This window comes from Protopterus annectens, chromosome 5.part1 (assembly GCF_019279795.1).
Source record: "Protopterus annectens isolate FY-2018-M chromosome 5.part1, PAN1.0, whole genome shotgun sequence".
Classification (NCBI taxonomy): domain Eukaryota; kingdom Metazoa; phylum Chordata; order Ceratodontiformes; family Protopteridae; genus Protopterus; species Protopterus annectens.
This window is the reverse complement of record NC_056736.1, coordinates 640,561,925-640,583,787: the sequence shown is the minus strand read 5'-3', so window position 1 is coordinate 640,583,787 and position 21,863 is coordinate 640,561,925. Positions and strand designations below refer to the sequence as shown.

The 21,863-nt window shown below is 38.5% G+C and overlaps 1 protein-coding gene across 1 annotated transcript in view; it reads left to right on the top strand.

Annotated features, from left to right (window-relative positions):
• MTUS2 (microtubule associated scaffold protein 2) overlaps window positions 1-21,863 on the top strand; it is a 3,916,139-nt gene that overhangs the window by 2,892,857 nt on the left and 1,001,419 nt on the right. The window contains exon 8 of the mRNA XM_044073264.1: window positions 3,840-3,938. Within this exon, the coding sequence (XP_043929199.1) occupies window positions 3,840-3,938 (99 nt within the window). The remainder of the gene's footprint in view (window positions 1-3,839; window positions 3,939-21,863) is intronic.

Here is a 21,863-nt window from a genome sequence, read left to right as displayed (position 1 = left end):
TGAGGGATGTTAACACGTAGCAGGTACATGTGCACAGGAGAGTATGAGGCATGTTAACACGTACCTGGTGCATGTGCACAGGAGAGTATGAGGCATGTTAACACATAGCAGATACATGTGCACAGGAGAGTATGAGACATGTTAACATGTAGCAGGTACATATGTACAGGAGAGTATGAGACATGTTAACAGATAGCAGGTACATGTGCACAGTATAGTATGAGACATGTTAACACGTAGCAGGTACATGTGCACAGGACAGTATGAGACATGTTGACATGTAGCAGGTACATGTGCACAGGAGAGTATGAGACATGTTAACATGTAGCAGGTACATGTGAACAGTAGACTATGAGGCATCTTAACACATAGCAGGTGTATGTGCACAGGAGAGTATGAGGCATGTTAACACGTAGCAGGTACATGTGCACAGGAGAGTATGAGACATGTTAATACATAGCAGGTACATGTGCACAGGAGTAGGAGACATGTTAACACGTAGCAGGTACATGTGCACCAGGCACATAGACTTCATCTACTGCATGTTGTAAATGTGACATGCCTTGTGTCAGGATACATTCTCAGTCAAAGATCGCTGCAGGAGATATGAGTTCTTTATGATTGGGAAATGCTTTGGAAATTCTTCCACTTAATTCTGTTATATAACTGTTAGCACTTGTGTTTTACAGTTTCAAGTCTCTCATTGCTGGAACAGCAGTGTTCTCCTTTGGCAACCAGCTTTATGCTTGTGTAAATCAAAATGATAGTGCATTTTAGATGATCCTTTCTGGCTTAAGGTATTTTTGCAGGGATTTCAACTGATGTTCACTGCTCAGGCATTTTTTTTCATATTTTCACCTTGTATGGGGATCTCAATGCATGACCAAGCATATTATCATTTTGCAGTCCTTTCCTCCTGAAGGCTGTTTTTAGACTCACTGCATACAGTCACTTTCTGTAATACCCAGAAGAATGGAGTTTTGGCTATGAACCAACTGACCTGATTCATATAGTGACCCGGGCAGTGGAAGAGCCAGGTAAGAAGAGAGGGGAGTTAGGAGGTTTGCCTGATTATATGTTCTCAAGGGGGAAGTTGAAGGACATGTCAAGGGGTGCATCTCCCACTAATGAATCTTAGGTGAAGTCTATAGACCTAGCAGATGTCCGTCTGTAGAAGAAATGGCAGGGGTACCTGGAGGGTTACATCACTTTAGAAGCAAGTTAACAGAAAGATCCATCCTTCTTTGACCTTCCCATCCTTCACAGAACAAATGCCTCCTCTAATACAAGGTTAAAGGAACTAAACCTTCATCACCAGATAAGACATGTTGCTGTGATAAACTCATATCCCAATGTATTCCTCCTTCTAAAACAAATTTCCACTACATATCAAGCAGACTAGCACCCTTGTCACTGTTAAGGTAAACCTCGATAAATGGATGAGCGACTGAAGGGATGGTCAGAAATGCATTGTAGTGTGCAAAGGTGAGGGCAGATATGAAGAATTCGCCTGTAACAGGGCATGATGTCAAGAGATATCATTAAATAATATAGGGCAACACATTGGTTCATAATGTGTACTAAGCTGAGGATCACTGGGGCCTTTTTAAGCCGAGCCATACATCCCACATCTCTGACAAGTACCCATGGTAGTGTAAGCAGGCTATTGGAAGATGAAACATTTACATGCAAGAACCTGGGAGATGAACCATTTACAGTCTGCCTGTGTCCATTAAAGACATAGGTGCCAAATCTGGGGTGAATGTATGGTTCCCCGTCCAGTTGTCCAAGTTAAACTTGTATTGGGTTAGTGAGAAACTCTGTTTCATGTGGTTGGGGAGCCTGTTCCAGAAAAGTGGTAGTATTTGGGATATATACTTATCTCTCTATCAGTTCCTATTTATATCACAGAAAAGGTTTAAATCTTTAAAATCAATAGTTCTCGAGCTGTTTCTTTTTTGGATATGAAGAACGTCCATCAGATTGGGGTCTAAAGATGCCCAGTATGCCAGGCATAGATCTCCCTTCAACAGCCTGTAGGAGACAAAATGCAGGGATAGGGCTTTGAGGCAGTCTGCATAGCACATATTATTTATGCACTGTATTCATTTAGTGAGGAACCTCTGTAGAAATTTCAGTTGTTGGATGTGCATAGTTAAGAAGACACCAAAGGGAGCATTGTATTCAATGAGAGGTCTGATGAGCATTGAATAGAGTGGAACAATGAACACCTAAATGCCATACTTTTGTGTATAAGTTACATAGCATGGAATGATTTCCTCACTACAATAGACATATGAGGGACAATGGTTAGATTACTGTCTGCATGTGTCCCCACTGTCTGTGAGACATATGAGGGATGAAGGTTAGATTACTGTCTGCGTGCATCCCGTCTGTCCAGGAGACGTATAAATGACAAAGGTTATATTACTGTATGCATGTGTCCCCACTGTCTGTGAGACATATGAGGGGCATGGTTAGATTACTGTCTGGGAGACATTTGAGGGACGAATGTTAGATTACTGTCTGCATGTAATGTTAGATTACTGTCTGCATGTGTCCCCACTAGGTGTGAGACATATAAGGGACGAAGGCTAGATTACTGTCTGCATGTGTGCCCACTGTCTGTGAGACATATGATGGCCGAAGGTTAGATTGCTCTTGTTTGTGTCCTCACTGTCTGTGTGCGTCCCCTCTCTCTGTGTCTGTTTACAGTCTTCCAAGTGCTTGTGCTTCTGTAGTGATATCATAAGTGTCCATCTTCCAAGTTGCAGAGTTAGTTATTCAAGTTAATCAGGTATTATTTTATTAATGCAAACCTGCAACATAAAAGCAAGCTGCAAAAGCAGGTACAACACAGTGCCGGATACAGAGAAATGTAAACCAGTTATACATCTAGGGGAACCAGAAGCCATACCCATAATGGGTAAAGTGGATAGAGTTTACATGTTATGTGGTAGGAACAAATACATCAAGTTTGCAGAAACAATAAACTTTCATGCACAAGGAAAAATGTCTGTTGTTTCACATGCAAGTAATTTGTTATCAAAGGTGCCATAAATAATATGAAATATTTTTAAAGTATGTACTGAAGCATCCCATAGAAATACAGTTTTGAAACTGGTCATGATTTCACATTATGTTAAAAACAGGTTATTAGGCATATCTGATAGATTTCAGAAGACAATGTATGCTCAAGTAAGAGCAATGATCTCACTTTTATACTTAGATTTTATTTTGTCATGGTTTAGAATTATGTTACTCTTGATATTTGAAAATTATAGTCATTTTGTTGGTACATTTACCTGGTATAAAAGCTTTTATTTCCATCAATTACAAATGTGGCTGAATCAACAGAAACAATGGCAGACCTACTTTCGGCCATGACATCTGAATTAATCTCTGACAGCTCAAAGCGGGTCCACAGAGTCCTCATTGGCAGAAGTTGCTCCCACTCTAATTATTTATGTTAATTATTTTTGTGTTGAAGCCCAAGGTGCAGAGTTTGACTTGTGCTTCCTGTGGCAGTTATAGCTCTGGATCAGATAATAAATAGATTTCATCTGCATATGCTGGACTTGGACTGGGCCTACATGGGTACTGTACAGTATATTCTACGTTAGTCATGAATATGGAACAGCAGTAAACTTCTGTTTTTTTTTGTCCTCCTTTCATAATGAGTAATACCAATATTAATATCTAACATTTTTGTTAGCCAACACTGAAAGGTCCAGTCAGCATTACAGTAATTAAGTAGTGATTTAATAAATGAATTTGCAAGATTAGTATCTGGCAGACAGGTGAATTTTAATATTTGCAATTTTGTACATTTGACATAGGCCTAAAGAAGGAAGTTCCAAAGGACTCTGATGCTAGCAGACCTGTTGTGTCGTCACCCAAAAGAATGGTTATGTCGGCAGTCAAGCTTCATTCTCCAGGTACGTAGGACATAGATCACACAGTACTCAATGCAAAATTTTTGATTTCAGTTGTTTAATTAAGCAGTTTTTTTTAGTCAGATATTGAAACATAGACTGACAAGTAGATAAAAGCTTCAACATGCATGCAAAGGATGCAGCACAGCTATTTTATGTTCGGGTGCAACTCAAAAGGAACATATGCAAATGGTAACAGCGGATTAGAATACCAGATATATTGTAAGTGAATGGAGATATAGTTACTGAACTGTTAAAATAGTCATGAAGGCATCATAATACTATATATGTGAAGTGTTATATTATATTATATTATATTATATTATATTATATCATATCCCATTTTCTGCCCAGCTATTGTTTTTGATCTGCTGACAAAAATCTGCTTGACATTTATAAGCCTTACAAAAACTGTGGTCAAAGTCTATATTCACACAGTGTAGCAAAAGTCTGGAATACAATCCCTGCATTAATAAGGGTGATACAGAGCATTCATTCATTTATTTAAGCTGCAACTAAAAGAATTATTTACTGACTCCTGTTTTTTTTTGCACTTGTTGCTCTCATGGCTAAAATTAATTTTTTTTCTCCTCTAATCCCTACATGCTATACTCTTTATTGCCCCTCACTCACTCTTGTTTTTGCTCATTATTTCTCCTGCCTCCCATATCTAACCGACTTATTCCTCTAACAAATACATTTTTTCACTCTTCCCTCTCCAACTGTCCACCTTCTTAAACACTATTTGAATGTTTCCACTCTGACATTTGCTGTGAGTAATAAACTCTCACACTTACATACCATATCAACACATTTCAGTGCCAGATGATATTGTGTTTATCTTGTTTTAGTGATGGTGTAAGTGTATTGTTTGAGTCATATGTGTATTAATGTTTGTATTAATCTGTGTATTTACAATATATTGTAATATGATGGCAATTTTCATATATGTGTTTTCTGTTCTTTCTTTTGTGGACTTTCCTGGTAAACAAATGTCAATATATAAATAAATAAATTAATTAAGCTAAGCTGTGGTAATACTGTAAAGAAAATGGACTGAATATTTGGTCAAATGGGAGATTATATTTTTAATTCTGTTCAGTTTAGCAATGAGATAATCTGCAGCCCCATGGCACAGAGGAATAAAGCCCTTAATGCATCCCAGAAAAAAACATGTTCATGTAGCGGCATGGGCACTAGAGGGAGTACAGGAGGAGGATGGGAGTAAAAGGTTGACATCAGCTTGCCCATCATTGGGTGGGGAAGAAGTCAGCCTAGGTTTGCTGCAATAAAGCAGCATTATGTGACTGGCAGACTTTGTTCTTCCTAAGCAGTGTTCTACTTAGTTAAGAGGTTGTACACATGCAAAAGTGCTCCTGCACCTCCCAGAGGCAGTGATTATAGTGCCTGCACAGTTGCCATTGGGTGACAGGAGTTAGGGCACACTCCACAGTGGCAGTACCATGCCACACAAGCATCCTTGATGTGGATCACGTTAAGACTAGGGGAGGCTAAGACGGGTCCAGTAGACCTGGTGAATAAGGAGAGGAGCTAGTGGCAGCTGATGGTGAACTGCAGTGAGGAAAAGAAAAAAATGTGTTAAACCTGCTTGTGCGAGATCCAGATGTTGCTGCACAATGCAGTTTTACATTCACTAATAGCAAGTATTCGCAGGGTGATGTAATAGACACTATGTACTGGGGCCGGGGTTGTTATAATGTTTAAGGTGTTTACCTAACAGTCACAAGGTACAGGGTTTGATTTTCACATTTGAAAGGGAAATTGGATTGGCTTAAAATGACCCACAAGGCCAGCTAACCTAGTACCCACCCTGTGAGCCTATGATAGAAAATAAAGCATTGCATTGCATAAGCAATGTACTACAGCTTTGTGGTCTTTAATACTGAATGAAAACTGAATAGTCATAACCTTTACCACTGGTAACAGCTAATAGACAAACTTACATGGGGCATAAATGCAGGTAACTAAAATCATAGTGCCTTTGATGTTGGGAAATGCCAGTGTACCTTAAACAAGAAGTTACTGACATAAGAGATGCCACTGCAAACTGCTGTTCCCAAGTGTAAATAAGTGTAAAGCTGCCAACACCTTACATGAACAGATGTTGCGTAATTAAAAGCCGCCTGCAGTCAGTACTGATTTGTTTGTTGCAGTGCGCCATCTGCTGGTTACTGTTGTATGATTAGTGGTTGCTGAAGGAACTTTGGTATCTCTTACATGAAGAAAGAGTAGAGTTCTGATATACTACAGTAATATGGAGTGATCATGTCTGGCTAAAGATCGATGCTTTGTAAGTAGGGCATGTCGTACAATTTAGATTGTGTGCAGCTCATTTTGAAGGTCAGAGCATCTGTCTGGAGAACACTTGTCACACTTAGAGCAAGCCTAGGTAAAATGAGTAAGCTGAATAAAATAAAAATATAAAACACGGAGAAACGGTACTGATATATTGCTTCCTAACTGTTGTTTTCTGTAAGCACTTGTTGAGAGTTAAACCTGCACTGTAAAGTTTGTGATGTGGTACACATGTTATGGAGAAAGATGTATGGTCATTGGATAAAATAAGCATTAAATTCCTCATCTAGAGGTTTCCTAATGAAACGTCTGCACTTGTAACTGCAGTATTGACATACCAAAAAAATAAAAGACCAAAAATGCAGGAGAAGAGCAAACACTGAAAATCACTTTTTTTAAAAACTTTTTTTTTGCAGCGGGGAAGCCCCCTCCAAACCTTAATATATATTAACTCCAACACAGCCATACCTCAGAGAAAAGAATATTCTCAGAAATGGCCACCTAATATGTTAGTTTTTTTGTTTGGCCATCCATTTCAGCATTATCTTACTTGCTAAAGTGGGTCCAACATTTCAAATGGTTACCTCACCTAGTGCTTCATTTAAGGCTGGCATCTGCTAGGTTGTGCTTGTGTATTTTCTGTTTGTCAAGAATTCAGAATGCCAACACAAACGTGGTTTCACCGATTTAATAGCACAAAACACAGAGATCCCAATGATTGAGCGCTTTCACCATAAGAATGGCTTCATCAGAGTAATGTTGGCTGGTACAAACAACATTTAAATACCCCATTCCCTAATTTCTGACCAATCCACATTAAATGACATCATCACATAAATTTGAAAAAAACAATTAATTATACATAAAATATAACAACATGCTTGAACCAAGATACAAGATAAAAATGCACTTGTACAGTATGCTTAAAGATAAAAAGTGTTATGATGCTGATATACGTTGTTGAATATATAACTGCATGGCATTTAGCCTAAGTTGCCACAGTCTCCAAATTTTCCACCTTTAGTTTCAAGTCACCTCCTCTTTCACTACTTTTCACCTTGTCAATGACAAAAAAGATAAACTATTTGAAATTAGTACAACATGTACTATGCCTATAGAGTGCATTGTGGGCATCTTTGTTCCTGATGGCCCTAACATGTTCAGTAATCCTTTCCTTAAGTCTTCATACAGTTTTGCCCACATAAAAATGGGTGCAGCTGATACAGGTGGCAACATGTACTAACATATTAGTGTTACAGCTGCACCTTCCCGGGCAGCTCAAAAACGGCTGTAACCGGGTATGGACACATATGGGCCATCACTGATGTACTTACATACTCTACAGGTCCCACATTTGTACATTCTAGATATAAAAGACTTGCAACTAGAATTCTCCATAATGTCCTTAGCATTTCTCCCTCGACTGTAAACTATTCTCCCTCGACTGCAAACTATCCTAGGTCTAGGGCCAAGAATTTCTTCTCTTGCATCCTTAAGACCAAAGTGCCATGCATAGTTGATGGCTGAAACAATATCTTGGGAGAGATGATTATATCTAAGGACGATTGCAGATGAACCATCAGACAGCTGTTGGGGTGGTTTTACTGGTAACCCAGCACAAAGAATAGGCAGGTAAAGGGTATCTCTCTTCTTTAAAACCTCATGTTTGACCATCAGAATTAATTTTAAGGGGTATCCCCTATCCAAAACATCCCTGCAAGTTGAAACAACTCACATTTAAAAGTATCAGAGTTGCTCACCAATCTCAACAGTCTGACCATCTGCCCCTTAATAATTCCCTTCTTCTGGTGATAAGGGTGACAACTGCTAAAATGGAGCATAGAATTCGAAAAAATGTCCTTCCTGTGGATAGAACTCATTGGCCTCCTGTTCAGTCCCTTTCCATAGAATCAGAATGTCATCCAAGAATCTGTTGTATGACAGGATCTTGGACATAAATCGAGATGTAAAGATATAATTTACTTCCCAATATAGAAGTACCAAGTTGGCAAACACGGGAGCACACTTGACTTCCATGGCCACTCCTGCAATTTGTTGGTAAATTTCCCCTTCGAAAAGCAAAAAATTATTCTTAAGGACCAATTCTATTAGATCAACCAGCAAGTTAATCCTGTTCTTATTGCAAGTTTTACTATTAACTAAGCTTTCTCTAAAAATCAAGGCCCTCCTCATGGGGTATAGTGGTAAATAAATTTATCACGTCTACAGTAAGAAACGTGAAGGGCTCAGATAAATCCACACCCCTAAGTCTTTCTAAGCAATGCCATGAGTCCCTTAAAATATGTTCAGATTCCCCCCAAAACTGTTTTAGTAAAGGAGTCCACAAAGGCAGCCAGTGGCTCAGTTTTAGACCCCTTGGCAGCCGCAATAGGTCTAAAAGGGGAGTTAGAAGTACACTTGTGTGTCTTCGGTGTGCCGAAAATTACCGGAATAACAGGATGTAAAACCGACAAATACTTGTGTTCTTCCTCATCTAACATACCCTGAAATAGTGCATCTAACAAAAATAAATCAATTTTTGTATAGGCCCTGTTAACCTCATTAATACTAGCCCGCATATAAGTAGACTGGTCGTTTAAAATCTCAGACATCCTGAAGGCATAGTCATACTGTGACATAATGACCATGCCCCCACCTTTGTCAGGTTTCATCAAACGTAACTCATGATTGTTAGCTAAGCTAAATAGTATCTTTCTCTCATCAGCCGTCAAGTTATCTTGAACTTTTTTATTTTTGTTAGAATTCAAAATCCTTCTAATTTTGGCCTCACAGAACCTCTCAAAAACTAATAGGTCTACATTTGGAGGTGCTATGAATAAGCTATTTCTGTGCAATGAAACTTTGTCCTTGGTTAAAGAATTACCATTAAAAAATAATTTTAAATTAAGCAGTCTAGTGTACAATTTCAAATTAATCAACACATCAGCAATATCCAAGGAAAACTCAGGAGCAAAAGTTGTACCTTTGCTCAATAAACTGTGGTGAACATTGTTAATAGTCATTGCAGTATAATTGTAGATAGTATAGTCATCTTTCTTAAATATATCACAATGTGCGAGTTCAACAGATACATCACAATCAACAAGGGACTCACAGTCACCCAGTACTTCATCCGAGTATAAACTCACACTGTCCAATGATACACTTAATTGGACCCTCAGCCCCTGTTGTTCTTGTAGTGATAACTCTTGTTGTAATAGTTCCCATTGTTGTGTAACTTGCTGTTGTTGTATTGACCCCCCTTCCCTCTGTTTATCAACCTCTCGGACCTTCTCCGCCTGTCGTTCTCCTCCAAAAAATGTTCGTTGTTTAATTCAGACACCTCAATATTGTCAATAGACCCAGTCTGAACCGGACCCACATAGAAACCCACCCCCCTCTTAGGGTCCTTTGCACCAATAGGGTATGCACAGTCATTTTGATAGTCATTCATGTCCTTAATCATTTACTCTGATGAAGCCATTCTTATGGTGAAAGCGCTCAGTCGTTGGGATCTCTGTGTTTTGTGCTATTAAATCGGTGAAACCACGTTTGTGTTGGGACTTTTTTATTTTTATTTCATTGTTTTTTGTTTCGTTGGAAGAACTGGTGTTTTTGTGACAGTTGGGTTTTCTTACCAACATGGTGGCCATTTAATAGAGCACTTTTTAGTGCTATATCCATTTGACAGATGGTAGCTTTAATAGGAGAATTAACATCCCCTGTGCAGAAACTAACAGTACTTATTTCAAGAGGAGAAATGGCTGCTGCTGTGAGTTCAAATAATGTTACTCTCACAAGCACGCAGGCCGAGCTGTACACTCTGCATATGCCCCCAGAGGAAGGAAGGAGGGCTTCTGGCCAATCCAATCATCAACAGTCGGCTCAAGGACGGGACTTCGGCGAATGGCTTAGGTTGTCCACAGCAAGTTTCTCGGACTTGAATGCGGAGAGAAATGAGCGGCCCACTTTGAGCAAGCAGTTGGATTCCTTTGAGAAAACAGTAAAAAATTTAAAAGTCTTCAGCTGGATAATGCCTTTCTGAACAAATCCATATCATTAAAGCAGGTTCCTAAAGGTCTTCGGATATGGAAGCTGCCCATGGGAATTGAGGTTAGTTCACCTGCTTACAGTGAATTTGTTGAACTTTTAATAATACAGGTTTGGACATGTTAAAAACTATTATAAACCATAATACTTCCAGGTTGGCAGTCCTGGAGGATGAACTGAATGCTATACATAAGAATATTGTTAAAGATTTGTTGTTTAGCGAATATCTTAACAAATACAATCAGATTTTAAAGGATGCTGATAACTTTGTGAAAAACAGTATGAATACTAAACGGAAAAAATTGATTAGGGACATGAATGACTATCAAAATGACTGTGCATACCCTATTGGTGCAAAGGACCCTAAGAGGATTGTGGGTTTCTCTGTGGGTCTGATTTAGACTGGGTCTATTGACAATATTGAGGTGTCTGAATTAAACAATGAACCTTTTTTGGAGGAGAACGATGGGCAGAGAAGATCCGAGAGGTTGAGGAACACAGAGGGAAGGGGGGGTCAATACAACAACAGCAGGTTACACAACAATGGGAACTATTACAACAAGAGTTATCACTACAAGAACAACAGGGGCCGAGGGCCCAGTTAAGTGTATCATTGGACAGTGTGAGTTTATACTCGGATGAAGTACTGGGTGACTGTGAGTCCCTTGTTGATTGTGATGTACCTGTTGAACCCTCACACTGTGATATATTTAAGAAAGATGACTTTACTATCTACAGTTATACTGCAATGACTATTTACAATGTTCACCACAGTTTATTGAGCAAGGGTACAACTTTTGTTCCTGAGTTTTCCTTGGATATTGGTGATGTGTTGATTAATTTGAAATTGTACACTAGACTGCTTAATTTAAAATTATTTTTTAATGGTAATTCTTTAACCAAGGACAAAGTTTCATTGTACAGACATAGCTTATTCATAGCACCTCCAAATGTAGACCTATTAGTTTTTGAGAGGCTCTTTGAGGCTGAAATGAGAAGGATTTTGAATTCTAACAAAAATAAAAAAGTTCAAGATAACTTGACCGCTGATGAGAGAAAGATACTATTTAGCTTAGCTAACAATCATGAGTTACGTTTGATGAAACCTGACAAAGGTGGGGGCATGGTCATTATGTCACAGTATGACTATGCCTTCAGGATGTTTGAGATTTTAAACGACCAGTCTACTTATATGCGGGTTAGTATTAATGAGGTTAACAGGGCCTATACGAAAATTGATTTATTTTTGTTAGATGCACTATTTCAGGGTATGTTAAATGAGGAAGAACACAAGTATTTGTCGGTTTTACATCCTGTTATTTCCGTAATTTTCGGCATACCAAAGACACATAAGTGTACTTCTAACCTCCCTTATAGACCTATTATGGCTGCCAAGGGGTCTAAAACTGAGCCATTGGCAGCCTTTGTGGACTCTTTTACTAAAACAGTTTTGGGGGAATCTGAACATATTTTAAGGGACTCATGGCATTGCTTAGAAAGACTTAGGGGTGTTGATTTATCTGAGCCCTTCACATTTCTTACTATAGACGTGATAAATTTATTTACCACCATACCCCATGAGGAGGGCCTTGATTTTTTTAGAGAAAGCTTAGTTAATAGTAAAACTTGCAATAAGAACAGGATTAACTTGCTGGTTGATCTAACGGAATTGGACCTTAAGAATAATTTTCTGCTTTTCAAAGGGGAAATTTACCAACAAATTACAGGAGTGGCCATGGGAGCCAAGTGTGCTCCCGTGTTTGTCAACTTGGTACTTCTATATTGGGAAGTAAATTATATGTTTACATTTCGATTTATGTCCAAGATCCTGTTATACAACAGATTCTTGGATGACATTCTGATTCTATGGAAAGGGACTGAACAGGAGGCCAATGTGTTCATTGAATTTTTAAACACCACCACTACTTTTTTCAGGTTCACTCATTTTTGGCGCGCGTGTGAGATAAATTATTTAGACATCCATCTGAATTTTGATGGGGGGATTCTTGAAAGTGGTATCCACAGGAAGGAAACTTTTTCGAATTCTATGCTCCATTTTAGCAGTTGTCACCCTTATCACCAGAAGAAGGGAATTATTAAGGGGCAGATGGTCAGACTGCCGAGATTGGTGAACAACTCTGATACTTTTAAATGTGAGCTGTTTCAACTTGTAGGGATGTTTTTGGATAGGGGATACCCTTTAAAATTAATTCTGATTGTCAAACATGAGGTTTTAAAGAAGAGAGATACCTTGTACCAGCCTATTCTTCGTGCTGGGTTACCAGTAAAACCACCCCAACAGCTGTCTGATGGTTCATCTACAACGATCCTTAGATACAATCATCTCTCCCAAGATATTGTTTCAGCCATCAACTATGCATGGCACTTTGGTCTTAAGGATGTAAGCGAAGAAATTCTTGGCCCTAGACCTAGGATAGTTTACAGTCGAGGGAGAAATGTTAAGGACATTATGGAGAATTCTAGTCGCAAGTCTTTTATATCTAGAATGTACAAATGTGGGACCTGTAGAATATGTAAGTACATCAGTGATGTGTCCATACCTGGTTACAGCTGTTGTTTGAGCTGCCCAGGAAGGTGCAGCCGTAACACTAACATGTCAGTATATGTTGCCACCTGTATCAGCTGCTTCAGTTTTTATGTGGGCAAAACTGTACGAAGTCTTAAGGAAAGGATTACTGAACATGTTAGGGCCATCAGAAACAAAGATGCCCACAATGCACTCTATAGGCATAGTACATGTTGTACTAATTTCAAAAAGTTTATCTTTTTTGTCATTGACAAGTTGAAAAGTAGTGAAAGAGGAGGTGACTTGAAACTAAAGGTGGAAAATTTGGAGACTATTTGGCAACTTAGGCAAAATGCCATGCATCCACCTGGCCTCAATGACAGTATTGCTATTCTGCCTACACTTAAGGCAAAAGCAAATGTAATTAAATAAAATTTCCATTTTTATATATTCAGCATCGTATATCAGCATCATAACACTTTTTATCTTTAAGCATATTGTACAAGTGCATTTTTATCTTGTATCTTGGTTCAAGCATGTTTTTATATTTTGTGTATAATTAATTGTTTTTTTTTTTCAAATTTATGTGATGATGTCATTTAATGTGGATTGGTCAGAAATTAGGGAATGGGGTATTTAAATGTTGTTTGTACCAACCAACGTTACTCTGATGAAGCCATTCTTATGGTGGAAGCGCTCAGTCGTTGGGATCTCTGTGTTTTGTGCTATTAAATCGGTGAAACCACGTTTGTGTTGTGACTTTTTTATTTTTATTTCATTGTTTTTTGCTTCGTTGGAAGAACTGGTGTTTTTGTACGAATTCAGAATGCTTGTTTATTCTGTTGAGTGGTAATCATTTTTTAACCATTATTTTTTTTTTCATACTAGAAAGGAATTTTAAAACGACAAACTATTGAACACGAATCCAGTAGCACAATAACAAGTGCCGGACAGGTGTTTTTTAATATTCAGAATACATTTATTATAAAAATAAATTATAAAAATAAATGATAAGCGCTTTCGGCTATGCAATACAAGCCTTCATCAGACAATCTAATAAACACATTGCTTCAGTTTTTAAACCTTGTAGCATATAAACAATTAACTAATTAGCCAATGATGTTCCAGCTCATTAACATTAAAGGAATTTCTAATCATAATTTAAACATAAAATATTTCATAATTAAAACATTAATATAATTATGATTGTACATACTATAAATTTATTTAAAACATGTCTATAAAAATGAATGAATAATACTTAAAAACATATATTAGTATGACTTATATTCTGAACCAAGAATATATACTCATATATGAAATTATTATCTATTAAAAGCTCTAAGCTTTAATATGCTATTGATGGAAATAGAGTCATTTAATCCTGGGAACTGTGTGGCATTCAAGTAAACCTGCCACCAATATTCCTTAGACTCTAAAATTAATTTCCATGGACCTCTCCTAGGAGATGGTCGTACTTGTTCTAATATTATAAAGCCAAATCTGTGTGTATCATTGTGCAAAATATGTCTAAATAGAGCATTATTGGTTGATTTTCTAGCAATATCATGAACATGCTCGTAAATACGTTGTTTTAATTTTCACTCAGTTTTGCCTATATAGAAAACCGAGCACTGTCCACATATTGCAGCATAAACTACTCCAGAGGCATTACAATTGTATTTACCTTTTACTTTTATATGAATACCATTGATGTAGACATATTCGGCCTCAATGACATATGAACAATAATTGCACATATTGCATTTTCTCATGCATCCATTATTGAAATCTAATGTAGCTCCCATATTGCACCAGTCCTTTAAATTTTTGTCCCTTTTATATACAATTAAAGGCTGCTTTCCTAATACATTTTCCAATAGCATATCACCACTAAATAAAGTCCAATTTTTCATAACTAAATCTTTAATACAATCAGAGTCTTGCGTATATGTGGTGATAAACGCCAAATTGCCTTTTATATTATGCCTGTCATCAGTGGTGGTATCAAAATTTCTACCATTACTGATTTGTGTAATTGTTGTGTGTTGATTAAAGACTATAGATTCTTGCTGGCTACCACAAGCAATCACTGTATTTTCTAACAATGGTTTATAAAATCCATTAGATCTTTTGATTATAACTTCATTTAATATTCCATCCACAAACTGTTTTGGATAATCTCTATTTAAAAACATGTTTGCTATGAATTGACATTCATTTACAAATTAATCAAATATTGTAACAATACGTGCGGCTCGAACCAATTGACCTTTTAACACTGCTTTTTTTATGTGTGGAGGATGATGGCTGTCAAAGTGCAGAAATTTATTGGAATAAGTTTTTTTACGATAGATATTAGCCTTTAAGGAATTATGATGTATGTCCTTCTGTAAATGAATATCCAAATAGGCTATACTTTCATTTCCAATTTCATGTCATTGAGACCGAATATGTCTACATCAATGGTATTCATATAAAAGTAAAAGGTAAATACAATTGTAATGCCTCTGGAGTAGTTTATGCTGCAATATGTGGACAGTGCTCGGTTTTCTATATAGGCAAAACTGAGTGAAAATTAAAACAATGTATTTACGAGCATGTTCATAATATTACTAGGAAATCAACCAATAATGCTCTATTTAGGCATATCTTGCACAATGATACACACAGATTTGGCTTTATAATATTAGAACAAGTACGACCATCTCCTAGGAGAGGTCCATGGAAATTAATTTTAGAGTCTAAGGAATATTGGTGGCAGGTTTATTTGAATGCCACACAATTCCCAGGATTAAATGACTATTTCCATCACTAGTATATTAAAGCTTAGAGCTTTTAATAGATAATAATTTCATATATGAGTATATATTCTTGGTTCAGAATATAAGTCATACTAAGATATGTTTTTAAGCATTATTCATTCATTTTTATAGACATGTTTTAAATAAATTTATAGTATGTACAATCATAATTATATTAATGTTTTAATTATGAAATATTTTATGTTTAAATTATGATTAGAAATTCCTTTAATGTTAATGAGCTGGAACATCATTGGCTAATTAGTTAATTGTTTATATGCTACAAGGTTTAAAAACTGAAGCAATGTGTTTATTAGATTGTCTGATGAAGGCTTGTATTGCATAGCCGAAAGCGCTTACCATTTATTTTTATTTTTATTTTTATAATTTATTTTTATAATAAATTTATTCTGAATATTAAAAAACGCCTGTCCGGCACTTGTTATTGTGCTACTGGATTTGTGTTCAATAGAAAGGAATTTTGCTCATACTGTTTAGTGTTTTGGTTGTATTTTTGAATTGCATTCAGTTTCTGTCATCATACCATTTATTTTGTTTACAGCAGAATCATTCTGGATAGTGTGAACAGTAAATAAATATTAAGAACAGTAGCAGAACTAGGGGCCCCAAACTCAAATGACCTTGAGGGATGCAGGAGATTGGGTATCCTCAGTGGTGTCCAGGGGAATGTGATCAGTAATACAAAAATATATAGCTCAAAACTGAAATAACTGCTAGTTATATTTTTAATGATGTAAGTTCTTAAACTGTAAAATAGATCAAGCTTCCTTGCGCACTATAAAGGTCATTCGGGTTCCAGTATTTTGAGTAATATCAATATTAGGCCTTGATTATAGCTGGCCTTAGGCCACCTAGGCAGCCGCCTAGGGCGCTGCTCTAGCAGGGGTGCTTTTCAGTAATCTGGATGGTGTAGGTAGACCAGGATGGTGGCATCAGGTAGTGTGTGGGGGGAGCTGTGGTGCCCTTTTGCCTACAGCACCAGTTGACCAAAGTCCGTCCCTGCCCCTGATACCTTGAGAAGAAAACAATCTGAGTGTTGCTTGCAGATGTTCATCACTGTATGATCATAGGACACATCTGCTAATCTTTATTTACATGAGAACTGCCCATGGACATAAATGTATCTAAACATTGCTGTTCTCATTGAAGAAGCATTCAGTAAGTGTGGGAATCTTTTTCATAGTAGAAACTGGAATTTCCACCTTCACATAGGATCATAGGAAATACAAGGCAACTGAGTCTCAAGACCATTAGAACCTTGACAATACGTAGCATTAAACCATACCTCCATTATCATTTATACAGAAGTTATGAATACACATACAATCATCCATTTCCCATTTTAATGAAGAAAATTTATCACACTGCTTAATTAGCAGTGGGAGATTATTCCAATGGTGGGGAAGGCAGTGGACTCTGTCTCTCTACCATGTTTTGTCTGCTGGTGAAGATTTAGATCCCTGTTTTCTGCCTGAAATTGGTACGACGTGAAAGATCTAACTCCAGTAGCACATCCCCTGTAGTGGTTTTGGTGTGCACGTGAATGGGATACCATATAGATGGAATTGTGCGTGAGATAAATGGTTGTATTGTTTTTGCTATCATTTCACTTCTTACAAAACTAGTTTGCACTGAATCTTAACTGCTATGGGAAAAAACTCCTTTGTTTTACCATTGTGACACATTTATTCTCTAATTTTTCCAGTTAATCCCTCGTATTTGATACAATGCATAGTGTCATAGTGCATCTGCATGCTGTACCCTTTCATCACAGTGATCTGCTAACAAACCAGATAGTGTATTTTACATTTCATCAGTGTGAAAAAAATATAAATGTAAACACTCAATTTTCCTCCTCAGTTAGTCTTTTTATCTGGAGGACTTTGTTTAACTTCACACCAGTAGATGACATCAAGTGTTCCACAAAATGCAAAACCTTGCCCTGGAGGTGCTGTCCTGTTTCAAATAGTGGCAGCATTCATCAGACTCCTAGTGACAAATGGCTGCTTGACAAATTCCACTAAACAATTAAAATGACTGAGAAAGCAAAATACACACAATATTAAATACCGTGAGTTGTCTGGTAATGTAGAAAATTAAGGCTATGAGCTGTTAACAAGCTACTTCTTGTGGTACAAGGTTTGAGTCCCTCAACCTTCATGTTGTATGATTCAGAGCAGGTCACTTAACCAGATAGTGCTTTGGGGCAATTGAGAATTTGTGATAGGCTCCTTTATGGTCTCCTGTACTGTATGTGGGGTCTATATTTGAATAGCAAAAGCTTATTTTCACGAATACAAGTACATCGACACATAAATGTCGCAGTATGAAAACAGCGAACTACAAAACTAGCGTAAATGAGAATGCCGAACATAGTCCCGGAAGCAACAGTGCCATACAGGTAAGGTAAACCTAAGTGAACAAACTTAAAGTAAAACAGTTTTCCAAACGTTTTTGCTGGGGGGGCAAGCCCCCCTGCACCCCCTACTTATATATATATATATATATATATATATATATATATATATATATATATATATATATATACCAACTCCGAGACCGCACTACAGTGGGGAAAAGGATTTATTTCCTCATCCCCTCTATCACCCTGCTGGCCAAGGATATACGTTTGGCATTCTCACTTTTGCTGTTTTTGTAGTTCGCTCTTTTCGTACATCGACATTTATGTGTCGATGAACTTGTATTTACGAAAGTAAACTTTTGTGATTCTGATATAGCCCACTGTATGTGTAGTAACAACTTATGAACCTACAAATCCCTCAGCACATCCCCCCCCCCCCCGTTATGTAGCAGACATGACAGTAGCTTTTAAGCTTCTGAGCTATCATTCATCCAGGTGATGCATACAAACTATGTAAATGTACATAGGGTCATAGGATCATAGGAGGTTACTAGGTTAATGGCTCTGGGGCCCTTACAAGCCTAGCCAAGAGTTTATCCCTAAAAAGAAACCTTAATTAGCAGCTGTAGCTCCTATCAGTGAGGGACACAGGTAGAACCCCTGGGAATATTTGTGGCTTCCCATCCACTCATCAAGGTTACCCTTGAAAGGGTCAGCGAGGTACTCTGTTTGACATGTTTGGGAAGTCTATTCCAGAGACGGGGCAGCCTCTGGGAGACAAATCTGTCTTTCCAGCTGATTTTATTGATGTTGCGTATTAGATTCAGGCCTTTCAAGCGGGTAATGCGTGAGGAGTTAGACTTACAGATATGGAGCATGTCTAGTAGAGCAGGGCCCGAGATTGCTTTGTAGGCAAGGCACAGATCACCACTGAGCAATCTGTATGATACCAAGTAAAGTGATAGTGATTGGAGCCTGTCCACATAGGACAGGTGTTAGAGGCCATGGATTATCTTTGTGAGGTATTTCTGTGGTCTTTCCAGTTGGTGCAGATGTTTGGAGAGGTACATACCAAATGAGGGAGGAGTATAGAGAGGTAATAACCTCCTTTTTTTCTGGATGCAATCCCTTTACTTATGATATGAACAAAGTAAAAGCCTTTTCTGACCACTGCCACTACATGATGGTCAAATGTGAGATTGTTATCAACCTGAGTGCCCAGATCTCTCACCACAGGTTGTGTGCTTAGGGGGTTGCCATTGATGTGGAAATCAGTAGGGGACGTGTTTTGGCCAAATGGTATGATGATACATTTTTTTGCATTTAGCTTGAGGCCATGACTTTGGCACCAGTCATTAGTTGCTGTGAGACCCTCTTGCAATATGTTAACACATTTGGGGAGTGAATGACAGCACACAACTTACAGTCATCCACAAACTTGGTCAGCCAGAGGCCTTTTGTCTTTGCCTTGACCTCTGAGAAGTAGATGCCAAACAATAGGGATCCCAGGACAGATCCCTGGGGAACACCACTAGGGACAGGTCTGCAATTGGAGTTGGAGGCACCTATTTTGACCTTGAGTGTTGTGTCTGTGAGCCAGCTGGCCACCCACCTGATGAGACAGGGATTTAAGCCTAGTTGTGTTAGCTTTTCGATGATGCCCGAGTGGGGGATTGTGTCAAAGGCCTTGGCCAAGTCAAAGTAAGCTGTATGTACTGACTTTCCTTCATCTAGGGCCTTGGTGACAGTCTCAAAGAAGTCAACCAGGTTCAACAGGCAAGATCTGCCCTTGACAAATCCAAACTGTGTGGAGTCAAGTGCTTGGAGATTGCCTATGTCCTTGTTTATGAGATCCATAATAATACGCTCCATGGCTTTACAGATCAGACTTGTCAAGCTAATGGGGTGATAGTTTCCAGGGTCAGTAGTGGCACCACCTTTGTGCAAAAGGATGACACAATGGCAGTTCTACACTCTGCTGGAATGAAGCATGTACTTATACTGTGGTTGAATAGGGTGCTCAATGGCGAAGCTAGTTCTTGCTGGAGATGGTGCAGAATACAGCCTGAGATACTATCGGATCCATGGAAGCTGTGTTCTTTGCCTTGGATAGGGCCTTTAACACTTGATCTATAGAGATATGAGGTGTGGGACAAGTATTGGGGATGTTGAAAAGGCCTTTGGGGGGGATAGGGGGGTGAAGTTTGCACTGAACCTATCTGCTAGCAGGTTTTCTAAGTCAACAGGATCAGTGTAAGTGATACTGTTAAGTACTAATTCGGAAAAACCTGGGCTTTGCCATGGAGGCTCCTGACATAACTGAAGAAGGCTTTGTGGTTTCCCTTTGTTTCGGAGGCTAATTTTGATTCAAAATTGGCTTGGGAGGTTTTCACTGGTGTTCTAATTTGCTTGTTGAAGCTAAGGAAGGAGTTTTTCCAATTTTGAATTTGTTCCTTTTTACCCTTGGAAAACAGTTTCTTCCTTTTGTTGTAAAGCCTGTTGATAGAGGATATCCACCAGACAAGTTTTTATTTCTTTGAGGAGCAGGTTTTAGTTCTGTTGGGTATGGCTGAATCCATGCAGTTGTACAGGTGCTTGTATACTGCATCGGCGCACTGTTCAGCATAGTTGTCTGCATCCTCTGAGGGGGGGTGGTGGTGTGAAGTACAGATTCCCTCCCTTAGGAGGTTGTAGTCAGCTTTTGGGAAGTTTTTTAACTTGATTACAACTGGGAGGGGGGACAGAAACTTCGAATGAGACAGTCCGATGAGCTGCACTCACCAGGGAAGGACATACTATTGGAATGGTGCAGGGGTTGCCCATGTTGGTGAGAAGCAAGTCGAGAATATTATCTCCCCTTGGGGGGGATGTGATGAGCTGGTCTAGTGCATTAGAACTGATGAAGTCAAGGAATCATTGAGTGACATAGTACTGGAATAGTTCACTTAGTCTGTGGTGGGGTAGTTGAACTCACCAAGGATCAGGGTGTTAGGGGGTGCCTTAATGGAGTCAAGTAGATCCATGGAAGAGGAGTGGGTGTCCTAAGTCATGGGGGGGGGGGGGGTCTGTAGCTGACTATAACTTGGATGGGTGTTCCAGAGCATCATGCTGCCAAACCAGTCTGGAGGTGCGCCTTTCCTTAATGAAGATAAGAGACTCCACCACCCTTAGTCTTCATGACCTCATTTTTGGGGTCAGAATGTGTGGAATGAGGTATAGCCTGGTAAGGTAGGGGTGCTGTCCGCATCCCTGAACCAAGTATATACATCCTGCAGCAAAATAATACAGTGAGGAAAAGATTTCACTTGATCCAGAATTTCTGTCCTTTTTATTTTCCAGCACTACAGTGACAAACTGTCAGTTACACCATAAATGTAGGATAGCAAATTATTTTTGAAGGACATTACCAGCTGACTTGTTCTGACAAGTTCCCCAGTAGAGTAAGACAAAAACATGCGAATGTCTACAAACCTTCCAAAAAGCAATAATTTTAAACAAAAAGTAGATGAAATGATCTTAGTAAGCATGAGTAGAAGAATTCTTACTGAAAACGACCTTACTGTACATCTGACAGCAAAACAACAGGATGAGGGAGGCTGTTGGACCTATTACATTCTCTTGACTTTTAGTACCACACTTAACAGCTTCTTGGTTCAAAATGAATGATAAAATATTTTTTAAGGGACATTACTGACTGACTTTCTCTGACTGATTCATGCTGTGATGAAGTGATACAGAAGCAAGCGTATACGTGTGTGTGTGTGTGTGTGTGTGTGTGTGTGTGTGTGTGTGTGTGTGTGAGTGTGTGTGTGTGTGTGTGTGTGTGTGTGTGTGTGTGTGTGTGTGTG